Below are 22,742 nucleotides of genomic sequence, written 5' to 3' on the forward strand. Positions count from 1 at the left end.
CACATATTTTAGAGTTCCTTAATTCCAAGTTTTCTAACAATTGACATCATCGTTGAATGTTGACAGAAATGTTAAAATATCGATTTTGTCCTTTGTTATGTGAATAGATAATGAATAAAATACCCAAAATTGTGCTTTGGACCATAGAGATAACCCTCCTTGTGAACTACAGCCAGGAGAGATGGAGAGAGATTGTGAACTACTGCCAAGTTAAAGTGAATCTTGGATCAAATCAGTAACAACCCTTTTAAAATACATGTGGATAAACTAGGAAAAAAAAGGAACAATAAAAAATAAAAAATAAAAAAAAACAAAGCAGAGCCTAATGGAAACACTCTTTTCGTCTGTATAAATCCACTACAAGCTTTTCTTTCCTCTGTATTTCCGTCTCCTTCCCTTCCATCTCTCTTCTCATTTTTTTACACCCACGTGGAAAAATCTCACCGAGAACACATCGAATATCTGTATTCTGTACAAGATCCCCCATGAAGCCATAACCTATCAATATCAAAGCTAGAAGCATTACTTCATAATCCCCAGAAGTATCACTGCCTATGGCACGCTCCAGTTCCTTCGTTTGGTATTCCTTTTTTCCTCCATGTCCACCTCTGCTCGAGTAGTAACAACTCTAGTGAGAGCCCATTCATATGTTCCATTCTAAATGATTGTCAAGCGAAGATACATACAATCATACCCTCTACTAGCTGGCCCATCTCAACAGGATTGGACACCATCAACATGGGCATGATGGACATGGATAGCAACATCCTATCCATGATCCACGATCCATCTAGATGACTGGACTTAAATTACATGGGCATGGAAAACGGAATAAGCCAAATAAATAGAATGGTACAAAGAGAAATGGATTTCAATAGAAACGTCACATATTTACAGCTCCATTCCCCTTTGCCCCAATCAAGAAAAAAAAAGGAAATTTCCCTGCACATTCCTCGGCAACCAATTGACTTTCTAAACACAACCCCAGATACTATCCAACAGAATCATCTTGAGTAGCATCATCAGATTCGTCCATTGGTTCAACTTCACTATCCCGCCCCTCTTGGTCTGTACCCACCTTTGTATCATCAGTTGCTGATATGGATTCATCATCAGTATCACTATCATGGTGGCTTCCCTCCTTGGTATCTGAATCTGAATTAGAATTAGAAACCTTATTGTCTCTCTCTCCATAACCGCTACCTGCGAATTGCACCTCACAATCGGGAGCAACAATTTTAATCATCTCATTAAGTTTTTGGCGTTCCGCATTTGACTTGGTGGCTGCAGTAGCAGTAGAAGATGCCACAACCTGGCTCCCAGCAACCTGGCCATCGGAGCAGTGTAGAGCAGCAGCACATTCTCCATCACTTCTTGCACTGCCACAATCTTCACTATGAGGGGATTGATTCTCACCATGGACGGAAGGAGCTGTACTGAATGCCCAACTCCCAGCAACTTCAGAAGTCAAAAGATCAGCTGTTCTGATTGTGCCACCGGCTTCTGTATCTTCCATGGATCTCAGGACCTCACGTGGGTTATTGGATTGCGAGCAATTTGCATTTTCCTCATGAACCTTGAGAATCTCTTCTTCATTTTCTTGAACCTGGGTATCATTGTCAAGCTGCATCTTGTCCTCCTGATCTAAATTGCAGCATTTCTTTAGATCAAAATTTCTCTCACTAAAGTTCACATCAATGGCAGGGCTTTCAGTCTCGAGCACTCTCTCAGTTTCAATAGGATCTCCATCCAGCACTGGTACCGTGTCAATCCCCTCAATCTCAGAACCAAAGCCCCCTTTAACAGAGTGGTCAGCACTCGTGCATTCCGCATCTTGGGTATGTTGTTCTTGGCTTCTGATATCACAATCATGCTTCTCAGTAACACTAGCTTCATCACTCGTGCTCTCAACCTGGATTCTTACAACCCTTGGACTTGAGGACATGGAGCCTTCTTTTCCCTGGCTGTTGCTTCGGTGAGCTGCTGTTGTTTCTTTCTCTCTTACTACAGTTCCACTTGTGTTCCCTTTTGTTCCATCGAGTTCAATATCGACATACGTGTTATCATAGTTATCCTCATCCTCCAGAGTTCTCTGCATGGCCTTCAGCTGCTCCTGCTGCTTTGCAAACAGAACAGAAATCTCCTCAGTGGTGGAGTAAAATGCCCGTAGCTGTGTTTCCCTGTATGACATCAGCATGCAGAAATAAAATAAAACATTGGGTTACATCAGATACAACATAGTTTTCTCTTCAAATATAACTTGGAAAGAAAAACTTTTGAAAACAAGCTGCTTAACCAGTGAATGATACACTCACACGCAAGTATTTGAACGATAAATCATAGATAAGTAAAATCAAATATTTGAAAGATCACTCTTCAATGGACTTGCTGTGACAAATTCCAGTTGCCACAACTTGAATATACCATGAATAACTCTGTATCCTAACTTTTTGTTTTTTATATCACAGAATAGGCAAGACCAAACAACAAGAATATCTTCTTCATAAACCATAGAATGGACTGCATTATTGCAGCCTCAAACATTAATGGACTGCATTATGCACCAGAACCCATCAGAACTCCGAAGTTAAGTGTGCTTGGGCGAGAGTAGTACTAGGATGGGTGACCTCCCGGAAAGTCCCCGTGTTGCACCCCAACTTTTATTTATGTTCCATAAAAAAAAAAGAAGTAATTTTTTCTTTATTTATTTTTGGAACTGGTAACTGTTAATTTTGAGTCTAAATATAATGTAATAACAAGATGTCAACATCCCCAAGTATATACTGGTATACAGCCACTTATCCCACCATTACCATCAATTACTCATATTACAATTAAACTACAATTTCTATTCACCGCTTATGCATCAACCAAACTATTGTAGTACTAGGATGGGTGACCTCCCGGAAAGTCCCCGTGTTGCACCCCAACTTTTATTTATGTTCCATAAAAAAAAAAGAAGTAATTTTTTCTTTATTTATTTTTGGAACTGGTAACTGTTAATTTTGAGTCTAAATATAATGTAATAACAAGATGTCAACATCCCCAAGTATATACTGGTATACAGCCACTTATCCCACCATTACCATCAATTACTCATATTACAATTAAACTACAATTTCTATTCACCGCTTATGCATCAACCAAACTATTTGGTGACCTTTAGGCTTAATGGAAAGTTGAGTCCAAATTCCCTGGCTAGAATACCTCATCTCTCTTATGGTGTGTCTGTATTGGCAAGGACATGCCTATTCTCTCCCAGCCAGATCACAGCCACCAAGTGCTTGCATTAGAAAGATAATATGTTTTACAAACCATAGTGTGAAGAATATGGAAAGCAAATTGTGTTTGAATGCACATCTCAACCACTCTCCAATGTCGAAGAGAAGGAATATGGATTCCTATTTCTTACCGGAGAATAACTCTTTCCCTGGCACCTTGAAACCTCTGTTTCTCAATTGAGAGGTCACGAAGTGCATCAGCCATTTCAAGTTCAAGAGCAGAAACTTTTGCCCATGCTTCTTCTCGAGCTACCTGCTACCAACAGCACAAAAGAACCTCAGCTTAAAAAGTACAAGGAAATTCATTGAAGTGCCTAAACTAAAAGAAATTCTTTGTACCCATTAGCTTTTAGAGGTAACCCTTCAAGGACAAGAAGAGCTTTTTTATTTATTTATTTATTTATTATGAATAAAAGAACAAGAAGAGCGTTGAATACCTTCATATCTAAATAAGATAAGCATCTTGCTAACTAAAGCAAACCAACAAACAAGATAATTTCAATAGCACAACAAGAATGTCCACGGTCCATCAATTGGGCCAAACTGGGTAAGTTATAATCACTAATAAAAAATAAAATAATCTCCAGAGTCAGAAAGAGAATATTGAAATGAAATAAAAAAAAAAAAAAAAAGTAGTTGCATAACATGTAAACCATAGGAATGAACCACAGTGATTCAGTCATTAAAAAACACAAAGGCTTTTTTGGATATGAGGTAGTGGATTTAGAGATAATGCTACAGTGAGCTGAAATTTTGGCAGTTTTGGAAGGGATAAAAAGAGCTCAACGGCTGAATATTAGAAAACTGCTGGTGGAGGGCGACTCTAGGTTGGTTATTAACTGGATGCAGAAGGAAGATTTCAGTTTGTGGAAGTTCTCGAATGAAAAAAAGAAGATTAACCAGCTCACTCAAAACATGCAAATTCAGTTTCAGTGGTCCAAGAGGAGTGCTAATTCTTTGGCACTCTTTGGCCAAACAAGGGGTGGGAAGAGCTAGTTTCTTTTGGGCATTATTGTAATTGACGTCTACTTTTAGGGAGGGTTAAGAGATTTTACCCCTCCCTCCTGTTGCATTTTTCTAGCATCTCTTTTTCTTAATAAAAGTTTCTGTTATTGATCAAAAAAAATAAAATGCTACAGTGAGAGGTGAGCCAACATGACCATTCTACAGAAAACACAGCACATTTTCACAATTATTACTAACTACTATACAATTAGCATTCACAAGCTTGATGTTACACATTAGTACACAGGAATAAGAGAACTGCAATACATAAGCATGCTCATGTGTGTGTGTGCATGCCTGCGTGCGTGCGTGTGTGTGTGTGAGAGATAGAGAGAGAGAGAGCCATGCAGGAGTATCTGTCTGATAAAAAAGGCCTTTGCTTTTATTTGCATGCTGTATTTTCAAGATTATTTTGGTCATTACAGTTTTTTTTTTTTGGTAGAGATCAAGTGAATTCTAAGGGGATTATGTGACTTTAAGAGTTGTTTAAGTTGTAAGCAAAGCACTAGTCCAACAGTATTTCCATCCAACCATTTGATTCTGTTGTAGGTGGTATTCAACAATGTTATCATGTTCGTTCTCAGCGTTGCCTGCAAATGAAATCACCAATAAATTGTAAAGACCCATTCATTTTCCTCATTTTAAATTTTTGAGACAGAAAAAAGAAACTACTAAACCTGTCAATTGTGGGCACACTTTATCTATTTTGATCACTTTTTGCTGGTTTATGTGGGATACGTACTTAATAAAGATGACCAATTAATATTGAAAAGTTTAGCAATAATCATTCAAATTGGAAAACACAAAATGATAGTGTGATGGACCTGTTTTCTTGAAAAAAAAAACAATCAAGAAACAATTACGTTGTCAGACATCCCCTTAATAGTTTAGATTAAGAAATGAGTGGCTAAAATGTTTTTGTAGAGTTTTAACATAAAGTTTGGTCCCCATTCATTTTAAACAATTCTACTTGATTTCGAGTCATCTATGCAGTTCTACTTCCATTCCAGCTTCAAGTAGTGTTTTCCTCCATCTCTTCAAGTATATTGCTGCGCTCAGACCAGCAGGTGTCTAAGTCCGAAACAGTATTGTTAAGGCAGCTAGGTGAGGCCTAAGTGTTTTGGGCTGGCAAGGCAAGTTGATACCTAGAGATAATTAAGCATCACCTAGGCAACATTTACCAAGTATTATGGAGTTTCACGTTAAAAATGAACTATAAATTAACAAATTAAATCAGTAAATGATGAAACGACATTTTTTTTTATAAGCAAATGATGAAATGGCAATTTATACATGATCTTTAGAAATAATAAGATTTTGAAAAAAGAATAAACTCCTCGGTTCAAAGGAAAACACATAAATGTCCAAGGGTTAAGAGATCTGACTTTTAGATCAACATGCATTCCTATCAACCAAATGGGTTATACACACTCATGTTAATAAATATAAAGGGCATAATTAGTTCTTTGCTCCCACTAAGATGTTTACATCCACACCACCTGTCTAGTCGGTTGCCTAGGTGATAGGCCTCCAAAATGCAATGCTTTTGACTAGAGCTAAGGTGCTAGCAATATTGCAAAGATTAACTTTTAAGAAAGGAAACCACTCAACTACAATGGGCAGAAGCTGTTTTGTAGTTGGCTTTCCTGTGGAAACTGAATGTACCTCCTATAATAATGGTTGGAAGGAAGGTGGATAGCTGGGGCTAATCCACCAAATAAGGATTCAGTGGTTCACCTAGTGACTTTGTAAATCAACCATTCTTTCACATAAATCAATAGTCTTAGTTACTGATAAAAAAAATAATACATGAGAGAGATTCTTGACATACTATGGTGTGCTGCTTATTACAATACCATATTGCACATTATGAAGTATGAATGATGCCTTCTAACATGCTTTTTTATGGCATGTATGAACCAAAATTATCCATGTTCAACAAGATATCATCGAATCTTAAGTAGTGGCATGCTTATGTTCTACAGCTTGTCTATGAGATCAATTTTTCAGATTATTTCTTAAATAACATAACTGTGCAACATATACGTGAGAGCTAGGGACTAGGGAGAAAGGGGGTTAACACTCAGCAAAGAAATAAGTGGACTGGGTCAACCAAGAATCTCCACCCCCACCCCCCAGGAAAAAAACAGAAGGAAAAAAATCTGCATTCCCTTTTTTTATCAGCAAAAGAGAATTTTATTTTAAATTAGGGTTAAAATAAAGATTTACAACTTTGTGTATGGGATTAATGCTCCCACACAATTACATATTTCTGTCCCACTTTACATTGCAGCCCAAAACAATTGTTGCCTCAAAGCCCCTTGTTTAGCAAGATAATCAGCTAGCCCATTTGCACTCCTTCATTCCAAGCTGAAGTCAAGTGACAATATTTATTGTTTAGGGTTAAAAAATCTTCATTCCCTTCACACATGGAAATGCCTCTTCCAAGCTGAAGTCAAGTGACAATATTTATTCAATAATCAATACTAAGAAAGCTAGGATCTAACATGAAAATATTTAACTAATGCAGCCTAACAAGTCTGAGAGCTACCATTTTTTGCAAAAAAACATTAAAAAAAAATGTTGAAGGTTAGGCCCATATCCAGTCTACCCCTCCCACTACCCAGGTTAACAGGGGTCATCATTGGGCGATGGCCCATAGCTTAAAGAGCAAAATACTTGGCACTAGTCAAGACATATTGGATTCGATGGGGAGGAAAAGGAATGTATTTCCTACCTTTTCACTTTCAAGTTCCTTCCTCGATCTTTTAACGTCATGTTCCAGCTTTTCCACTTTCTGTTACAACATCACAACAGGAAAACAAACATCAGGCTTTGATGTACAAAATCTAATATGTCCAAAAAAAAGAAAAAATATTAACATAGCATACATTTATAAAGACCAGATTCTGATTTATGCCCAGATAATGCTTATATACAACCAACAACCAAGACCAAGATCCCTTTTGGGATTCTGAAACAAAAATAAACGCCAGGAAAAGAAAAGGAAATAGAAACATTTAAACATGTAATGCAACAATACTTTTCTGCTTTCTGCTGAGGCTTTCTGCTCTTCCTTAACTTGGGCTTCTAGCTGGCGCACTTTCTTCTCAGATATAACCAAGCTTTCCCTGAACCCTTCCTGCTACAGAAAAAACAGTTATAAATGAACAAGGTTCTTTATTCTAGATGAAATGCAAAGTCAGTCTGTGCAATGTCTCAGAAAAAAAAAATGTCCCTCAAAACATACCAGTTTGGATCTTGAAGCTTCTATAAGTAGACTTTTTTCTTTGTCTGATTCCTGAGATGGTGAAGAAAATGAGCTTGCAAACAGCTTTTAGACTAACATGAATCATCTGAAATCGAGAAGAATCAAAATGCTTTTCAAACCTGAAGCTTATTAATAGCTTCTTGCAGCTCTCTTTGTTGTTTTGATGCAACTTCAGATTGCCGTTTTAACTCCTCCTGACCCTCTGCTTGGACTCTCTGCAGTGCAGCTTTTAGATCTGCCTCAGACTTTTCTCGTTCTTCCCTTCTCTGGTTTCGCTCTTCATCTAACTGTGCCTCAAGTTCACATATAGATGCCTTCTGACTGCAGGATAAACAATAGGCCAACAACATGCATGACATCATAACGCATATGTGCAACTAAAACAATGTAAAAACAGTTCAAGTCATTCTTCAAGAACCAAAGTAATACAAAAAAGAATTATAGCAATGGAATTTAATTCCTTACTTATTGATTACTGCATCTGCATCACTGCGTGACTGCATAGATGCTCTAAGTCTTTGTTCAAGGTCCTCAATAGCATGTTGTCGTTCAGCCAAAAGTGAATTGACCCCATCTAGTTCCTTATTTTTAACCTCCAAGGTATGATGTAGCTCTTTAATTTTATCAAGGTATGGTTGTGATACAGATTCTTTCAGCTCCTTCATCTCCTACAGAGTTAAAATGATTATATATTAATCAGAAAAAAAATGCCAACAAAGAAGCAAATAGTTAAGGCAATTGGAGTGGTAAACCATGCAATAGACATTACTACCACATAGGCACATACAGAGTAAGGGTTTAGCAATTCCCAAGATCAAGTGCACCAAATGTCTTGGGAGAATGCCACTTCAACTTCTCTTTCAATATCAGGAAAAAATGGCTACAAGGAAATTTGGGACAGAAATCCAACATGAATAGCAATAAGTCAGTTCATCCAGCCAATGGTCTTCCAAATTAAAAACCCCAAATGGGGACTTAGGACCATAATGAGCAATAGAAGACTAGACCAAGACACATTTCATATGAACAAAGACCTGAGCCAGGCCATCTCAGCATTTGTAACCATAACAGGTTACTTTATATATCATAGCATAGGGAACAGTAAATCAGGCCGTCATAAATCTATTTGTGTATCCATGATGATTCTGTAATATATAACTATAAACTACTATTTTGGATGTAGAAGCTCAATCCACATTCAAGAATGCACACATGCGAGGGATTGAAATGGCATACATTTTCATGACGAACAAGAGCCACTCGATGTTCTTTCTGCAATGTTTCAATGGTGAGGACATGAGATTCCAATTGCTTCCTCAGCTCCTGTGTACAAATAAATATTTGAGGTCTAAGAATTGTGTAAGAAACACAATTAGGTTTTTTATCTAATTATAGAGGAGAAAAGTTGACATTCACAACCATGAAACCTTCGGGTTCAAAATTTAATACTACCGTGTTTGATCGTTGAAGGCTTCGAACATCATCAAGCGAAATTGGACCCTCAGGTGCACCAATGCCAATACCTTTTAGCCTTTTGCTTTCGGAACCAAATTCCTCTTCTAAAAAGAATTTTGATCAATACATATAACTGATTCCAAATTCTAAGACATATGAATATGGACTTCACTTAAAGAAAGAAGCATAATCTCATAGTACATGAATCCTAATTGCTGTGTTTGGTTTCTTGGAACATAAGTGAGAGAAAGTTGTTGAGAAATGCTTTAAGATAACCCCTAAAATTACATAGGGACTTTTCATAGCTTTCCTTTTATTACTTATTTCTCAGGAGGCAAAAAAAGTCAACACTTCGGCCATTATGTCTGACAATTTAACTTTAAGTGTAAATGCTGCACCATGATAAACATTCCATCTTTGACATAAGCAGGTAGCATACCCAGTTTCTCATTCTTATTTGTTAGAACATACCAGTTTTTCTTTTCAAAACTGCACCATCCACCAAAGTATCCGCCTTGGAACATTCTCGATATACAAATGAAAAAGCAAGTTCTGTAACCATCAACAGAAAAAACATGGAAGAAAAAAGATTGTTTAATAACCTTATGATGCATTTCAATCACATATATGGATTATAAACTGCAGCATATACAAGATCCCAAAACCTCAATATATTCACAAGCATGTCAGCACAAATAACAGCACCAATGATTCCTCAACTTATAAAAGAAACCGATAAAAAAGGAAGCAAGATAATACAGGTCACAGTTCTCAATAAATCTGAGAATATTATAGGAGAGTGTTACAAACCAGATTCGTCAGTTTCAGATCTGAACTTAAGGTAAAAGAGAAGAAGAAAGAGAGAGAGAGAGAGAGGGAGAGAAGAAGAAACCTGTTCAAACCAAAGAGAAGAGAAAAGCATTCTCTTAGGTCGACCAGGATATATATATTTAGATATATATATATAGTTTACTAAATAATAACAAAGGTCTGTTATGTCCCTATTTAAGTTGGGACACATCAGCACTAACTTAAAGACACATCACCATACTAAATAAGACTCAAATGACCATTCTACCCTTATTTAGTCAACACTAACACTCCCCCTCAAGCTAGAGTGTATATACCATATAGTCCCAGCTTGTTACATATGTAATCCACTCTTGCCCGACTCAACCCTTTGGTTAACAAGTCTGCCCATTGGCTCCCTGTATTAACATATGTTGTACTTATCATTCCACTTAGAACCTTTTCTCTATGTGTTTTGTTCTATCATGAAAAACTGAGTTAGAGGAAATGTGAACTGCAGCTTGGTTGTCACAATACAGCTTCATTGAAGTGGTAATCAAGTACCCCATCTCCTGTAGGACATTTCTTAGCCACACTAGTTCACAAGTTGTATGTGCCATTGCTCTGTATTCAGCTTCTACACTACTTCTTGCCACCACGGTCTGCTTCTTACTCTTCCATTTCACCAAGTTAGCCCCAAGGAAAGTACAATAACCTGTAGTAGACCTTCTGTCAGATATAGATCCAGCCCAATTAGCATCTGTATATCCCGCTATTTCAATATTTTCACCGCTCTTATATAGCAAGTCACGGCCAGAAGCTCCCTTCAAATACCTTACAGTCCTTAGCACCGTGTCCCAATGTGGAACTCGAGGATTCTGCATAAATTGACTCACCACGCTCACTGCAAATGAGATATCTGGCCGAGTGATAGTTAAATAGTTTAGCTTGCCCACCAACCTTTTGTACCTTGTTGGATCTTCAAACTCCTCACCTGTATCATTACTCAACTTGACATTCAACTCCATGGGTGTTTTTGTTGGTTTGGCACTCAACAAGCATGTCTCCTCCAGTAGATCAAGAACACATTTCCTTTGGCACAAATTAATACCATACTTGGACCTTGCCACTTCTATCCCAAAGAAGTATTTCAATTTGCCAAAGTCTTGTTTGAAAATGATCATGTAGAAATGTTTTCGACCATTCACTGCTAGTAATAACAATATCATCAACATAAACCACTAACAAAATCTTCCCCGCATCAGAGTCATAGTTGAATACCGAAAGGTCAACCTGACACTGCTTCATGCCAAACTTCTTCATGACTTCATTGAACCTACCAAAACAAGCATGAGGGGACTGTTTAAGTCCATAAATAGCTTTCTTGAGCCTACACACCTTACCATCCTCCCTCTAAGCAACAAACCCGGGTGATTGCTGCATATACACCTCTTCAAGAAGATCACCATGCAAAAAAGCATTCTTAATATCAAGCTGAAACAAAGGCCAATCATGTATAGCAACTAGGGAGATCAAAACAAGAACAGAACCAATCTTGGCAACAGGAGAGAAAGTCTTTGTATAGTCAATGCCATATAACTGTGAATAACCCTTGGCAACCAACCGAGCTTTCAATCTCTCAACAGTACCATCAGGCAAATACTTGACCGTGTATACCCACTTACATCCTACAATATGCTTACCCAAAGGAAGGGTGGTGAGATCCCAGGTATGATTATGAGCCAGAGTGGAGAGTTCTTCTTCCATCACTTGACACCACCTCGGAGAGATAAGGGCTTTGTGGACATTCTTAAGAACAGAAACAGAAGATAACAACGAAACAAACTGTCAATGAGAAGGAGATAAGTGAGAAACAGAAACATAATTGGAGATAAGATGAAGGGTACAACTACGTTTACCTTTTCACTACGCAACGGAAAGGTCTAGGTCAAAAACGGGGGGTGGTGCTGCTGCAAAAGTCACTTCTGGATCCGTCAGTTATAAAGTTGGAGGGGTTGGTGCATGTCGATGTGTATACACTTAATGGATAGGTGGTCGTGCAAGAGGAAGTGGCACCGGAGGCGAAGACTTGAGTACAGCTGGAACAAGAGGAATGGAGTTTGCAACAGGAACTGGAAGCGGAAGGAAAAAAGGGGAAGAGACAGTTGACCTAGAAAAGAACAAAACCGACTCAAAGAAGGTAACATCAGGGCACACAAAACAACATTGAGAACTAGGATTTAACACTTGTACCCTTTTTGTGTCCTAGAATAGCCAAGAAAGATACACTTCGTAGATCGTGCATCTAATTTGTCTAGTTCGGAGCCAAGGTTATGAACAAAGCACACACACCCAAAAACTCGAGGGGTAAAAGGAAAAGGAGACAATGTAAGAAACAGAACAAAGAAGGGAGACTGACCATCAGGGATGGACATAGGCATTCTGTTAATAAGAAAGCAAGATGTAAGCATAGCATCACTCCAGAAACGTTTGGGTACATTCATATGGTGCAACAAGGACCGAGCGATTTCTAAGAGATGGCGGTTTTTCCGTTCAGCTACCTCGTTTTGTTGAGGGGTGTAAGAGCAAGAGGTTTGATAAATAATACCATGTTGTTCTAAATATTGCTGAAAGGGTGTATAAAAATATTCTTAGTCATTTTCTGAATGTAGGATCTTAATATGGATACCAAATTGAGTGCGGATTTTAGCATAAAATTTTTAGAAAATAGAAAATAATTCACTTCTTTCTTTCATAAGATAAAGCCCTGTCATCCTTGAATAATCATCAACAAAAATAGCAAAGTACTTGTATCCATTGTGTGACACTATTTTATTTGGACCCCAAGTGTCTGAATGGACCAAAGAAAAAGGACTCAACATACGACAATCGACTCTAGGACTAAAGGAGACCCGATAATGTTTCCCATACTAACACGACTCACAATCCAAAGTAGAAAGACGACTCAATGCTGGAACAAGTTTCTTAAGTGCTTTAAGAGATGGATGACCAAGTCTGCAATGCTAGTGGAGAGGGGTGAGAGATGACTGAAGAGTTGTTGAAGAACCACCACCATCAAGGTAATACAGTCCACCAGCTTCATAGCCTCCACCAATCTCCATCCTCGTCTTGAAATCTTGAAATACACAAGATGAAGGGTAAAAGATGATAGAGCAATTAAGAGACTTGGTAAATTTACTAACAGACATAAGATTAAATGGAAATTCGGGTACATACAGAACTGAAGACAAAGATAATGAACCAGTTTTAACATCACCAATACCACTTATGGAAGAAGTGGAACCATTAGCAAGGGTGACAGTGTGGGTTGTAGAGGATGAAGAAAGTGAAGAGAAAACATATGGAGTCCCAATCATGTGATCGGAAGCTCCATAATCAATAATCTAGTGGGAGGGTTTGGATGCCAGACAAGCCATACCTAAGTGGGCAAGCGTAGTTGTACTCAGCTGAGAAGTAGCCTGGATCAACCGCTCATATTCAGTACGTGAAATACTCGTCATCTCTTGTCTGGAGGCATCTATAGGTGGAGGAGTTTGATCGGTTTGTTGACTCCCTTGTTCCATATCACCACTAGCCACTACATGATTTGCCCAAGATGAAGGTGGGCCATGTAGATCATAGCAAAAATTAACAGTGTGTCCATCCACACCACAATGTGTACACTTTCTCAGACCATGATTACGTCCTCTACCACAAGCTCCCCCTGAATCTCAACCTCCAATATGCCCACCACCACAACTGTACATGTGTCCACCTCTACCACCACAGCCTGGCTAGCCCTGATGAGCTACTTCTCTACCACCACAACCGCCCCCTCTGGCCACCGCAAGGGCAGACCTATTGGATATGGTGGGGTTCTCTGGAGGGCCAATAGAAACCCTCCGGAGACGGGCAAAAACCTCCTCGAGAGAGGAGAGGGCAGACCCACCTAGTATCTAAGCCCTCATCGGTTTATATTCAAGCTTCAATCCCACCAGAAATCTAGTTACATCAAGTTGCTCTCTCTGTTGTTGCTGAATTTTAACATCAGATGCAAGGGGGTGATACACGCTCAACTCATTCCTCAATTTTTTCAGACTAGCATAATACTCTTCAAAACTCTAGTTACCCTATTGCAAACTAAAATACTCTTGATAGAGCTAATATACTCTGGTAGTGTTATCCCGTCCTAAGTAAAGCTTCCTTCCATAATCCCAAATTTCCTTGGTTGTGTCTAAGAACATGAAGTTTACACTAATCTTAGGTTCCATACTGTTCCACAGCCAAGTCATAATATGTGCATCTTCTTGCTCCTAATCACCATACTCATAGGAATCAACTGGGGGTTTTTCTTCTCTTATATGCTTTACTTTCTTCTTGGCTCTGAGAAACACTTCAACAGATTTGGCCCAAGGTACGTAATTTTCTCCATTCAATTTAATTGAGGTCATTTGTACATTCAAGTAGTCTTGAGGGACCATAACCGACTTATGTTCATTATCTCCCATGGCTGTAAAAAAAACTCTTCCCCTCTTTTTTTTCAACCTGCCTTACCCAGTAATCACTACACTGCACTCCAACAAACGCTGTACTTCACTCCTCTAGTTAATCACTCACCACCATATGACTGACCATTGCTGAAACATACACTGTCACAGGTTTCAGCAATGTTAATCCCCACTATTATCACTTTCAGCACCTCACGAACACATCACACACATAAGAGTACCACTTCAGCATTCCATACGACTGATACTAAGCCTTCGGCCCGCTGAACTGAACCTACCACAAAACCTGTTGTTGCAGACCTCTTCGTTCCATCGATTAGAGGGTTCTCTACCAACCACCTGAAACCACAACTTCACACCCAATCGAATACATTAAAACCTCCAGAAGGAAGAGATGACCACTCCTTTTCAACCCTTTTGCGAAACTCCAAAAAAAAAAAACTAGAAGAAAACTGAGAGATTACTAGCTAGAGTGCACTGAAAGTCAAACAGATTTGGACTGACTTAACCTGGCTCTGATACCATGTTACAAATCAGATTCGTCAGTTTCAGATCTGAACTTAAGGTAAAAGAGAAGAAAAAAGAGAGAGAGAAGGAGAGAAGAAGAGAAGAAAAAATAGAAGAAGAAACCTGTTTGAACCAGAGAGAAGAGAAAAAAACATTCTCTCTTAGGTCGGACAGGATATATATATAGTTTACTAAATAATAACAAAGGTCTGTTATGCCCCTATTTAAGTTGGAACACATCAACACTAACTTAAAGACGCATCAACATACTAATAAGACTCAAATGACCACTCTACCCTTATTTAGTCGACACTAACAGAGAGAGACATTTGCATACCAAAAGAGGCATGTGCCTCAAGGAAGCACAACAAAAATATCTTTCAGAAATGATTCTTGAATGGAGCTGTAATAAGAACAAAGAACACAATAGAAGGGAAGAAATTTAAGCAATACCACATCACCATCCTAGCAAGAAGTAAATTCAACTTTTTCCTTTTTCCAGGAAGGGCAGCCCATCGCAAGAGGCTCCTGCCAATGTGGTGTCTAGGGATGGACAGATGCACACAGCCTTACCCCTGCACATACAGAGAAGCTATTTCCAAGATTTGAACCCTGGTCACCCAGGTCGCAATAGAGCAACCCAACCATTGTGCCAAGGAAAAAATTACAAGTGTAAATGACTTATAGCTGTGTGTTTGACGTGTGTGTGTGCGTGTAAGAGAGAGAGAGAGAGAGAGAGATCCTTATCCAAATTAACATTAATGTAAAGTCTAGTTAAATGTATCAATGGGACAAAAATAAATAATATGAAGAACAAGAATAATAAAACAGAAGGAAGCAAGATAACATGAAGATTCCATAAATGATGAAAATGAACAATATAAGGTTTCCGTAACAACAAATCAGCCCCGAGGCAGCACAATATGATAGATTGTTTACACTTTTACCCCAAAAGTATGCATGTTTCAGCCACAAATGCAAGCATTTGATAGAAAAGGAAACAAAAAAGGCCAAAATGGAAAAACCCAACCTATGTAAAAATAATAATAATAATACAATATCTATGCCAATTTGATGAAGACAACTCTTCTCTGATATAAAATACCTACATAGTGTACTAAAAGTAGATGAAAGGGGTTCAAATGACAGCTTCATGTGCAACTACGACAGAATTGAAGTCTTTGGTACTTGAATTATACACTATAACATGGCATAACTAACCCTTCTGAGTTTGGAATATCGCATAACTAACCCATGTTATAGACTTGTAGTTAAACACTATAACATGGCATAACTACGACATAATTGAAGTCTTAGCATTTCAAACTGTTTTCTCCAAAACCTAAGTTAATGTCTTTGAGATTTTAAGTAGTCAAGCTAGATAAGCTGAGCAATACTCATGTTTGATACCATTAGCGGTGCAACTTGGGCCAAGCCAGCCTGAACCCAATCCGAAAAGGTTGGGTCAGGTTGAAGATGAGGTTAGACTCATGATTGAGATTTGCTAACTTGATTTGATTTCAAGGTTAGGGTTGCTAGATATGCTGACTTGCTTAGTAATACTCATGTTTGTTACCATTTAGCTGTGCAGTTTGTTACCATCCAGCTCTAATAAGAAAAGGCCAAATGCATTGTAACCCTATCCCATCTATTCTATATACAACAAGAGTGCAAATCAGGGTACACTTAGGATTGGAGATCAATAAATAACTCAATGTGACCTTTTTGGTACCTTGATTTGATAATTCATAACAAGAGAGAGAGAGAGAGATTGAGGAGGATGTCGCCCACAGAATTAGAGTAGGATGGGAAAAATGGAAGGATGCATCCATAGTCTTATGTGATAGGTGAACACCACTTCGATTAAACGGAGAATTCTATAAAATAGTTGTAAGGCCACCTATGCTGTATGAAACAGAGTGCTGGGCAGTCAAGAAACAACATGTCCAAAAAATGAGTGCTGAAAAAATGTATGTGGTGAGATGGATGAGTGAAAAACTAGAAAGGATAATATAAAACATAAATTCATTTGAAGAAATTTAGGAGTAACTCCAAAGCTCCAATAGGTGATAAAATCAGAGAAAGTAGACTAAGATGGTTTGCTCACATGCATAGAAGACAATTGACAACACTTGTAAGAAGTGGTTTTTTTAACAATAACAGAAATTCATTAACTGATTAATAAGAAAATTATATTGTAAGAAGTGATTTCTTGCAAGTTGAACTGTTGAAGGGGCTAGATCTAGAAGTGCTAAAGGCAGACCAAAAAGGACATGGATCAAAGTAGTGAAAAATGATTTAAGTGCTCAAAATTTAACAACAGTTATGGCATTAAATAGAATGGAATGGTGAAACAGGATTCATGTAGCCAATCCCATATAGTTGTGATAAGGCTTATATGATGATGATGACGACGACAACGATGATGATCAAGTAGTCTTGGTCCACATCAGCTATTCAGCTTATTCTCTCTCCTCCTCCCTTTGCTTCCCAACCCCCACAAAATTTTGTGATTTTTTTTTGAATTTAAAATACATTCAAATATATATATATATATATATATATATATATATATATATATATATATATATATAATATATATATATATATATATATCAAACATGAAGATATTCAAACTCACCTACAAGCAATTCATTTTCCATCTTATGGGAAACTAAATCTAATCACTCCCGTGGACTACAATTCTCTCTGCTTGGTCATTCTTATGACCTTGATTATCTCTGACTGCAAGAATGATGTATGTAGTTCTGGTTATTGGTGGTCCACAAAGCCACCGCATTGGTTATCACTCCATCAGTAAACAAGATTCACATTTGGCATTGACTCACCATTCACCATTTGGAGGCTGTTATTTAAATAAGTTTACGGATTCTGATTTCTAAAATTTGTTCTCAGCTCTTACATCCCTTTGTTGTCGACTTGTCATTCACAGTTTCCATCTTTGTTGTGGACACCCATCACACAGTCAAGGCTATTTTTGGTTGGCATTGGATTTTTTTTCAGCAAAGGTGAAGTATAATTGTATTGATGTAAAAGGTCCTTTGTACAAAGAGAAGCTGTACACACCAAATCAGAAGGACCTCCAAAAAAGGTCATCCTCAAAAAATTACAATCAGAAGTAACCTCTTTAAAGTCAGTAAGTATAGACAACCAACTTCTAAAACAACCTAAAGCCGAATTAATGGTATTGATGACTTCAGCTTCAGTAGAGGTTTTAAGATCAAAGACCTTGCTGTTCCTTTCTGTCTAAACCATCCACACAATTGCTAAGGGAATAGAAGACCAGCAAATCTTTCCTTTCTTAGTCATCCCCCAGATCTGCCAAGCCTCCAGGCAGGCTTTAACTGAGTCTGGCATACACCAGCTTAACCTCAGACTACTTAAGAAGTAGCTCCAGATCTTTGAGGCAAAGTTGCAATGTAAAAACAGATGGTTGACCAATTTTGTATCCACACCACAGAAGCTGCACCTCAGGTCACTGCAGTTAAAACCTTTTCTCACCAACATCTCTTTGGTGAGACACTTCACTAAAGCTGCCACCCATACAAAAAACTTTACTTTTGAGGGTACCACTGTCCCCCAAATTGCCTGTCTTGGAAAGAGGCTTCAAAACCTCCCCTTATGGTGCTGTAGAAGGATTTAACTGAAAACTCCCCACTTCTGTTCCACTTCCACACTAGAGAATCCTCAGATTGCAGATTCAAAACATGAGATTGAAGCAAAACTAGGAGATTTCCCACCTGCTGAATCTCCCAGTCATTGAAGCCCATTCTAAGGCTGGAGACCAGCAAATAGCATTATCCCTTATCAGAAATGTATCTTCCACCAAGGCTTCTTTATCTTCTGCCAAACCGAACAGGGTGGGAAACAGTTCCTTCATGGAATTCTCCCCAGTCCAGGGATCCAACCAGAACCTGATCCTTCTCCCATTCCCTACTTTGAAACCAACTCCCCTTCTGAAAAGGTTTGAGGCTCTGCATATTCCTTTCCACAGACTGCATTCATAGGTCATTGGCATGGGTGGACCACTACCACAACCACTTTCATCCAACCTATATTTTTCTGCTGTTGCTTTCCTCCAGAGGTTGTCAGGTTCAGCAGCAAACCTCCACATCCAACTTCCTAGCAAAGCTAGGTTGAAATATTTTAAGCTCCTTAACCCCAACCCCCCTTGAGATAGGAGTTTACAAATCTGACCCCAGTTTACAAGATGATATTTGTGTGAATCCTTCCAGCCCACCCACAAAAAATCTCTCATCTTTTTTCTAAAACCTCTACCACTTCTGAGGGGATAGGAAAAAGGGTCATGAAGTACGTTAGCAAACTTGCTAGGGCACTCTTGATGAGTGTTACCTTTCCATCTTTGGAGAGATACCTTGCTTTCCAAGTGGCCAATTTCTGATCAATTCTTTTTATTATTGGGTTCCAAATGGTTTTAGAATTGCATTTGGCTCCCAATGACAACCCCAAATAATTTTCTGGGAGCTGACCAACCTTGTAACCCAACAAATCTACCAGACCCTGGATGTTAGAGACTTCTCCCACTTCTATCATCTCACTTTTTGCTAGATTTACTTTCAGTCCTGATATAATCTCAAACCAGAAAAGGATGTACTTCAGATTCAGAACTTGCTCCTCTGAAGCCTTACAGAAGAAGAATGTCTCATCAGCATATTGCAGAATTGGAATAGCAGTCCCATTGGGCTTCACCTGGAAGCCTTCCACCAGTTCCCTCTCCACACCTCTATCTACCAACTTGCTTAAACCTTCCAAGACTATTAGAAAGAGAAAAGGAGACAAAAGGTCCCCTTGCCTCAAACCTCTAGAACTGCTAAAATTTTCTCTAGCTGTCCCATTTACAAGCATTGAGAACCTTGGGGTCGAAAATCAAACTTTCATCCAACTTCTCCACTTAGAGCCAAAGTGCATTATTTAAAACAAATAATTCACCATTCAGGTAAGTTTTATTCTTCTTCTTTGATACCATTTTGATTTTTTCCTCCACTGAAATTTGTTCAATCAACCAGTTGCCCATGTTTTTCCTCTAGTCTTTACTATTAGAAAATGGGAATTGGAATACAAAATTAATTAGAATGAAAGCCTTAGAATGTCTTTTTTATTGTCAGGCAAACTTCAGTTGGTGGGGAGGGAGTAGGAGATCTTGATAGACTTGTTCTTTTTTTTTATTTTTATTTTCTTTTTTATATTACAGATTTTTTTGAAAAAAAAATGCAATTTTTATGGCACATAAGCACATTGATTGCCTGGATCACTTTCATCCTTTTTTTCATGGAGTCAGCCAAGTTATCCATTTCATAATTAAGTTGGCTATAGTTTTCTTTCTCATCTACCTGCAAACATTTGAAAGTGATAGAAGTTTGCTGAGGTTTTTATTAATGAGATTTTTTTAAAGAAAAATTGGAGGTTGAGAATAAACCTTAGTTGAATACAAAGTGCTCTATGCCTCTATCTGACATCAAGGATAGAGATGAAGATGACTTATGGCTGGGTCAGGTTGAGTTATGGTTTACAACATATGGTTGAAGGTCAAGTTGGAATTGGGTTAGCATTGAAGATTCAACACCTCGGATTGGGTTAGGGTTGACCTCAACCTGACATAACCCAGTCCAACGTGCACCCTTAGTTAACATTATCAAGAATGGTAGAGTACTACAATCAAACATTAAAGAGTATTTTCCACATTAACTCACATTGGTTTCTAAAATAAGCAAATACAACTATAGAAATTAACCATAAAGTTTAAGCATGCCCATTACCATGCTGAGGAGGTGCAGCAAAAGAGATAATATCTCCATGCTGAAGCTTAGCTTCAGGACTATTTTTCTTCAGCTTTTCCCAGTTAAGATATGTTCCGTTGGTGCTGCAAATGGTTCCGCACAGTCAGAAAATCACATAAAGACAAATAAATAAGCTTGCTTATGCAATACACAACCTGGAATCTTTCAAAAAGACAGCACAGTTGAAGCATGATGGCTGCTCCGCATCTTCAGTAGCAAGTCTCTTTCTATAAATTTTGCAATGATTTGCGCTTATAGCATGTGATTCAATCTGGAAGCGCTTGTCCTCTACTAACCGGCCAATGTAGTGCTTCTCAGCAGTCAAAAGAATATTTATGCCCTGCTTAACAAATTTTATCAGCTTGCATTGACAAGGAGCGTTATGTAGCATCAACTATCAACTAACTGGAAACTGGAAAGAGAAGTTCTCATATTACCAAATTTCGAGAGAGATAGAGAGAGTGCATTCACAATCCCAAAAATCAAACTAGCTGATTCAATGCTATCAAGTTCAGCAGTGCTAAATACATCTACAAAACCGTTTCCCAATGAAGATAGCACGACGATGACACTTACTCAGACAAACATTAAGGTATCAAATGATTTCCATTGACACGCATTACCAAAATTTCCAAATATGCTTCCTTTTTTTCTGTTTCGTGTACGAATACAAAGTGTTATTATTCCAAAATAATTCATGTCCAGAATAAAGTAAGTGGAGGTTGTTGAACATTGGGCTTAATGGGTCAGTACTGAAAATCTAATCTATGTACCCATGGAACACAGGGGATTAGGGTTTTAGAGATGAAGATTGATACCTGCAGTCTCTTACGAGCATTTTTGGATATGGCAGTGAGAACGCCCCAAACACCAGGATCAGAATTCTGGAGATGTTGAGCAGATAGCTTACGAGCAGTAGAGAGGATTAACTCTCTGGCACTTTGAATCTTTTTAGGGGGAGATGTGTCCTGGTGCGAAGGATGAGATGAACTTGCCTGAGAGACGATGGGAGGGTCATTGTTCTTAGGAGTCGGAACCGCCTTGGGAAGTAATGGAGTGTCCGCTTTGTCCTCTTCCAGCGCCATTGCAGAGAAGCGTATCAGAGAGGATGCATGGCTCGGCGGGGATTTCAAACAAGAACCCAATATACCACTCGTCCGCTGGAAGCTTGGAACTTGGAAGGGAAGACGTCCCTACTTCTTGGCCCTTGCCTTCTTGGTCCTCAGCCAACTCCAATCCGGTAGGGCTTAAACGGTCTGGATCTGGGATAGATGTGGACAGGCGGGTCTTACAAATATCTGAAATCTTGGAGTCCACATCAGATCCAGCACATTTTGCCATTGTTCTCGCTTGGTGCAGAATACCCGATTGGAGACAACACGTCATCAATTCCTATTGCTATACATCTTGTTCCTAAAAGCTGACGTGTTTATTGCTTAATCTATGATCGGAAAAGATATGGTATGGAAAGAGTTTTGACGATCAAAACCCACCCATAAATTTTGATAAATAAAACCTGATTGACTATCACATTTATGATTCCAGTTGCCTGGTCAGAAAATTTTTAAATATCATATATTTTCCATATTTATTGCTTAATAGATGTAATACTAGCCCGTGTTACACCTCATGCTTCTAGCAGATCCTTTCTCTACTCTCCTAATGATGGGTGGCAATCCCGGTCCGACCTCAAAATTTTTACATGCATATGCAATTTTGTTCCTCACTAGATGCATCCAGACAAAATCATGCACATTGGGTTGGACACAATGTTCCATACATATAAAAGCTTTCTTTGTATGTATGTTTTCAAGAACAAAAGTGATTATTCACTCTCAAACAAAAAAGCTTTCTTTTATCATACATGTGTCTACCCAAGCAAATGGTAATTACCTCTACTCTAAGAAAGCTAGTGAAAGTTAACTCTACTAAAAATAAAAGGAAAAAAACTAATTTCTTTTTATTTTTTGGTATTCGGTGCCATGCACCATTAATAACTTTCCCCTTGACCCCTTTTTCCCCAAACTGTTGGTTGTGGGATTCGATTTCACATCACGTTGGAACAAACCAGTTAATACACCAACGAGCCAACCCTCAATTGGTACTC

The 22,742-nt window shown here is 38.4% G+C and overlaps 1 protein-coding gene across 4 annotated transcripts; it reads right to left on the reverse strand.

Annotated features, from left to right (window-relative positions):
• Positions 1 to 192: 192 nt before the first annotated feature.
• Positions 193 to 21,908, reverse strand: LOC148862019 (SMAD/FHA domain-containing protein). Of its 4 annotated transcripts, none has more exons than XM_088941572.1 (13): positions 21,454 to 21,908; positions 20,791 to 20,975; positions 20,615 to 20,718; positions 9,484 to 9,564; positions 9,010 to 9,113; positions 8,794 to 8,880; positions 8,023 to 8,225; positions 7,677 to 7,878; positions 7,537 to 7,587; positions 7,330 to 7,428; positions 7,024 to 7,083; positions 3,413 to 3,534; positions 193 to 2,180 (listed from the first exon to the last, which is right to left on the reverse strand). In XM_088941572.1, the coding sequence occupies exons 1-13, from the start codon at positions 21,718 to 21,720 to the stop codon at positions 992 to 994; spliced, it is 2,754 nt and encodes a 917-aa protein (XP_088797698.1). In that variant the 5' UTR covers positions 21,721 to 21,908; the 3' UTR covers positions 193 to 991. The 4 variants fall into 4 exon arrangements, with proteins under 4 accessions (XP_088797698.1, XP_088797697.1, XP_088797696.1 ...); XM_088941571.1 differs by having other exon boundaries at positions 3,413 to 3,537; XM_088941570.1 differs by having other exon boundaries at positions 9,010 to 9,116.
• Positions 21,909 to 22,742: the final 834 nt, after the last annotated feature.

This window comes from Nelumbo lutea, chromosome 4 (assembly GCF_056320005.1).
Source record: "Nelumbo lutea isolate HS-2025 chromosome 4, American lotus-T2T, whole genome shotgun sequence".
Taxonomy (NCBI): domain Eukaryota; kingdom Viridiplantae; phylum Streptophyta; class Magnoliopsida; order Proteales; family Nelumbonaceae; genus Nelumbo; species Nelumbo lutea.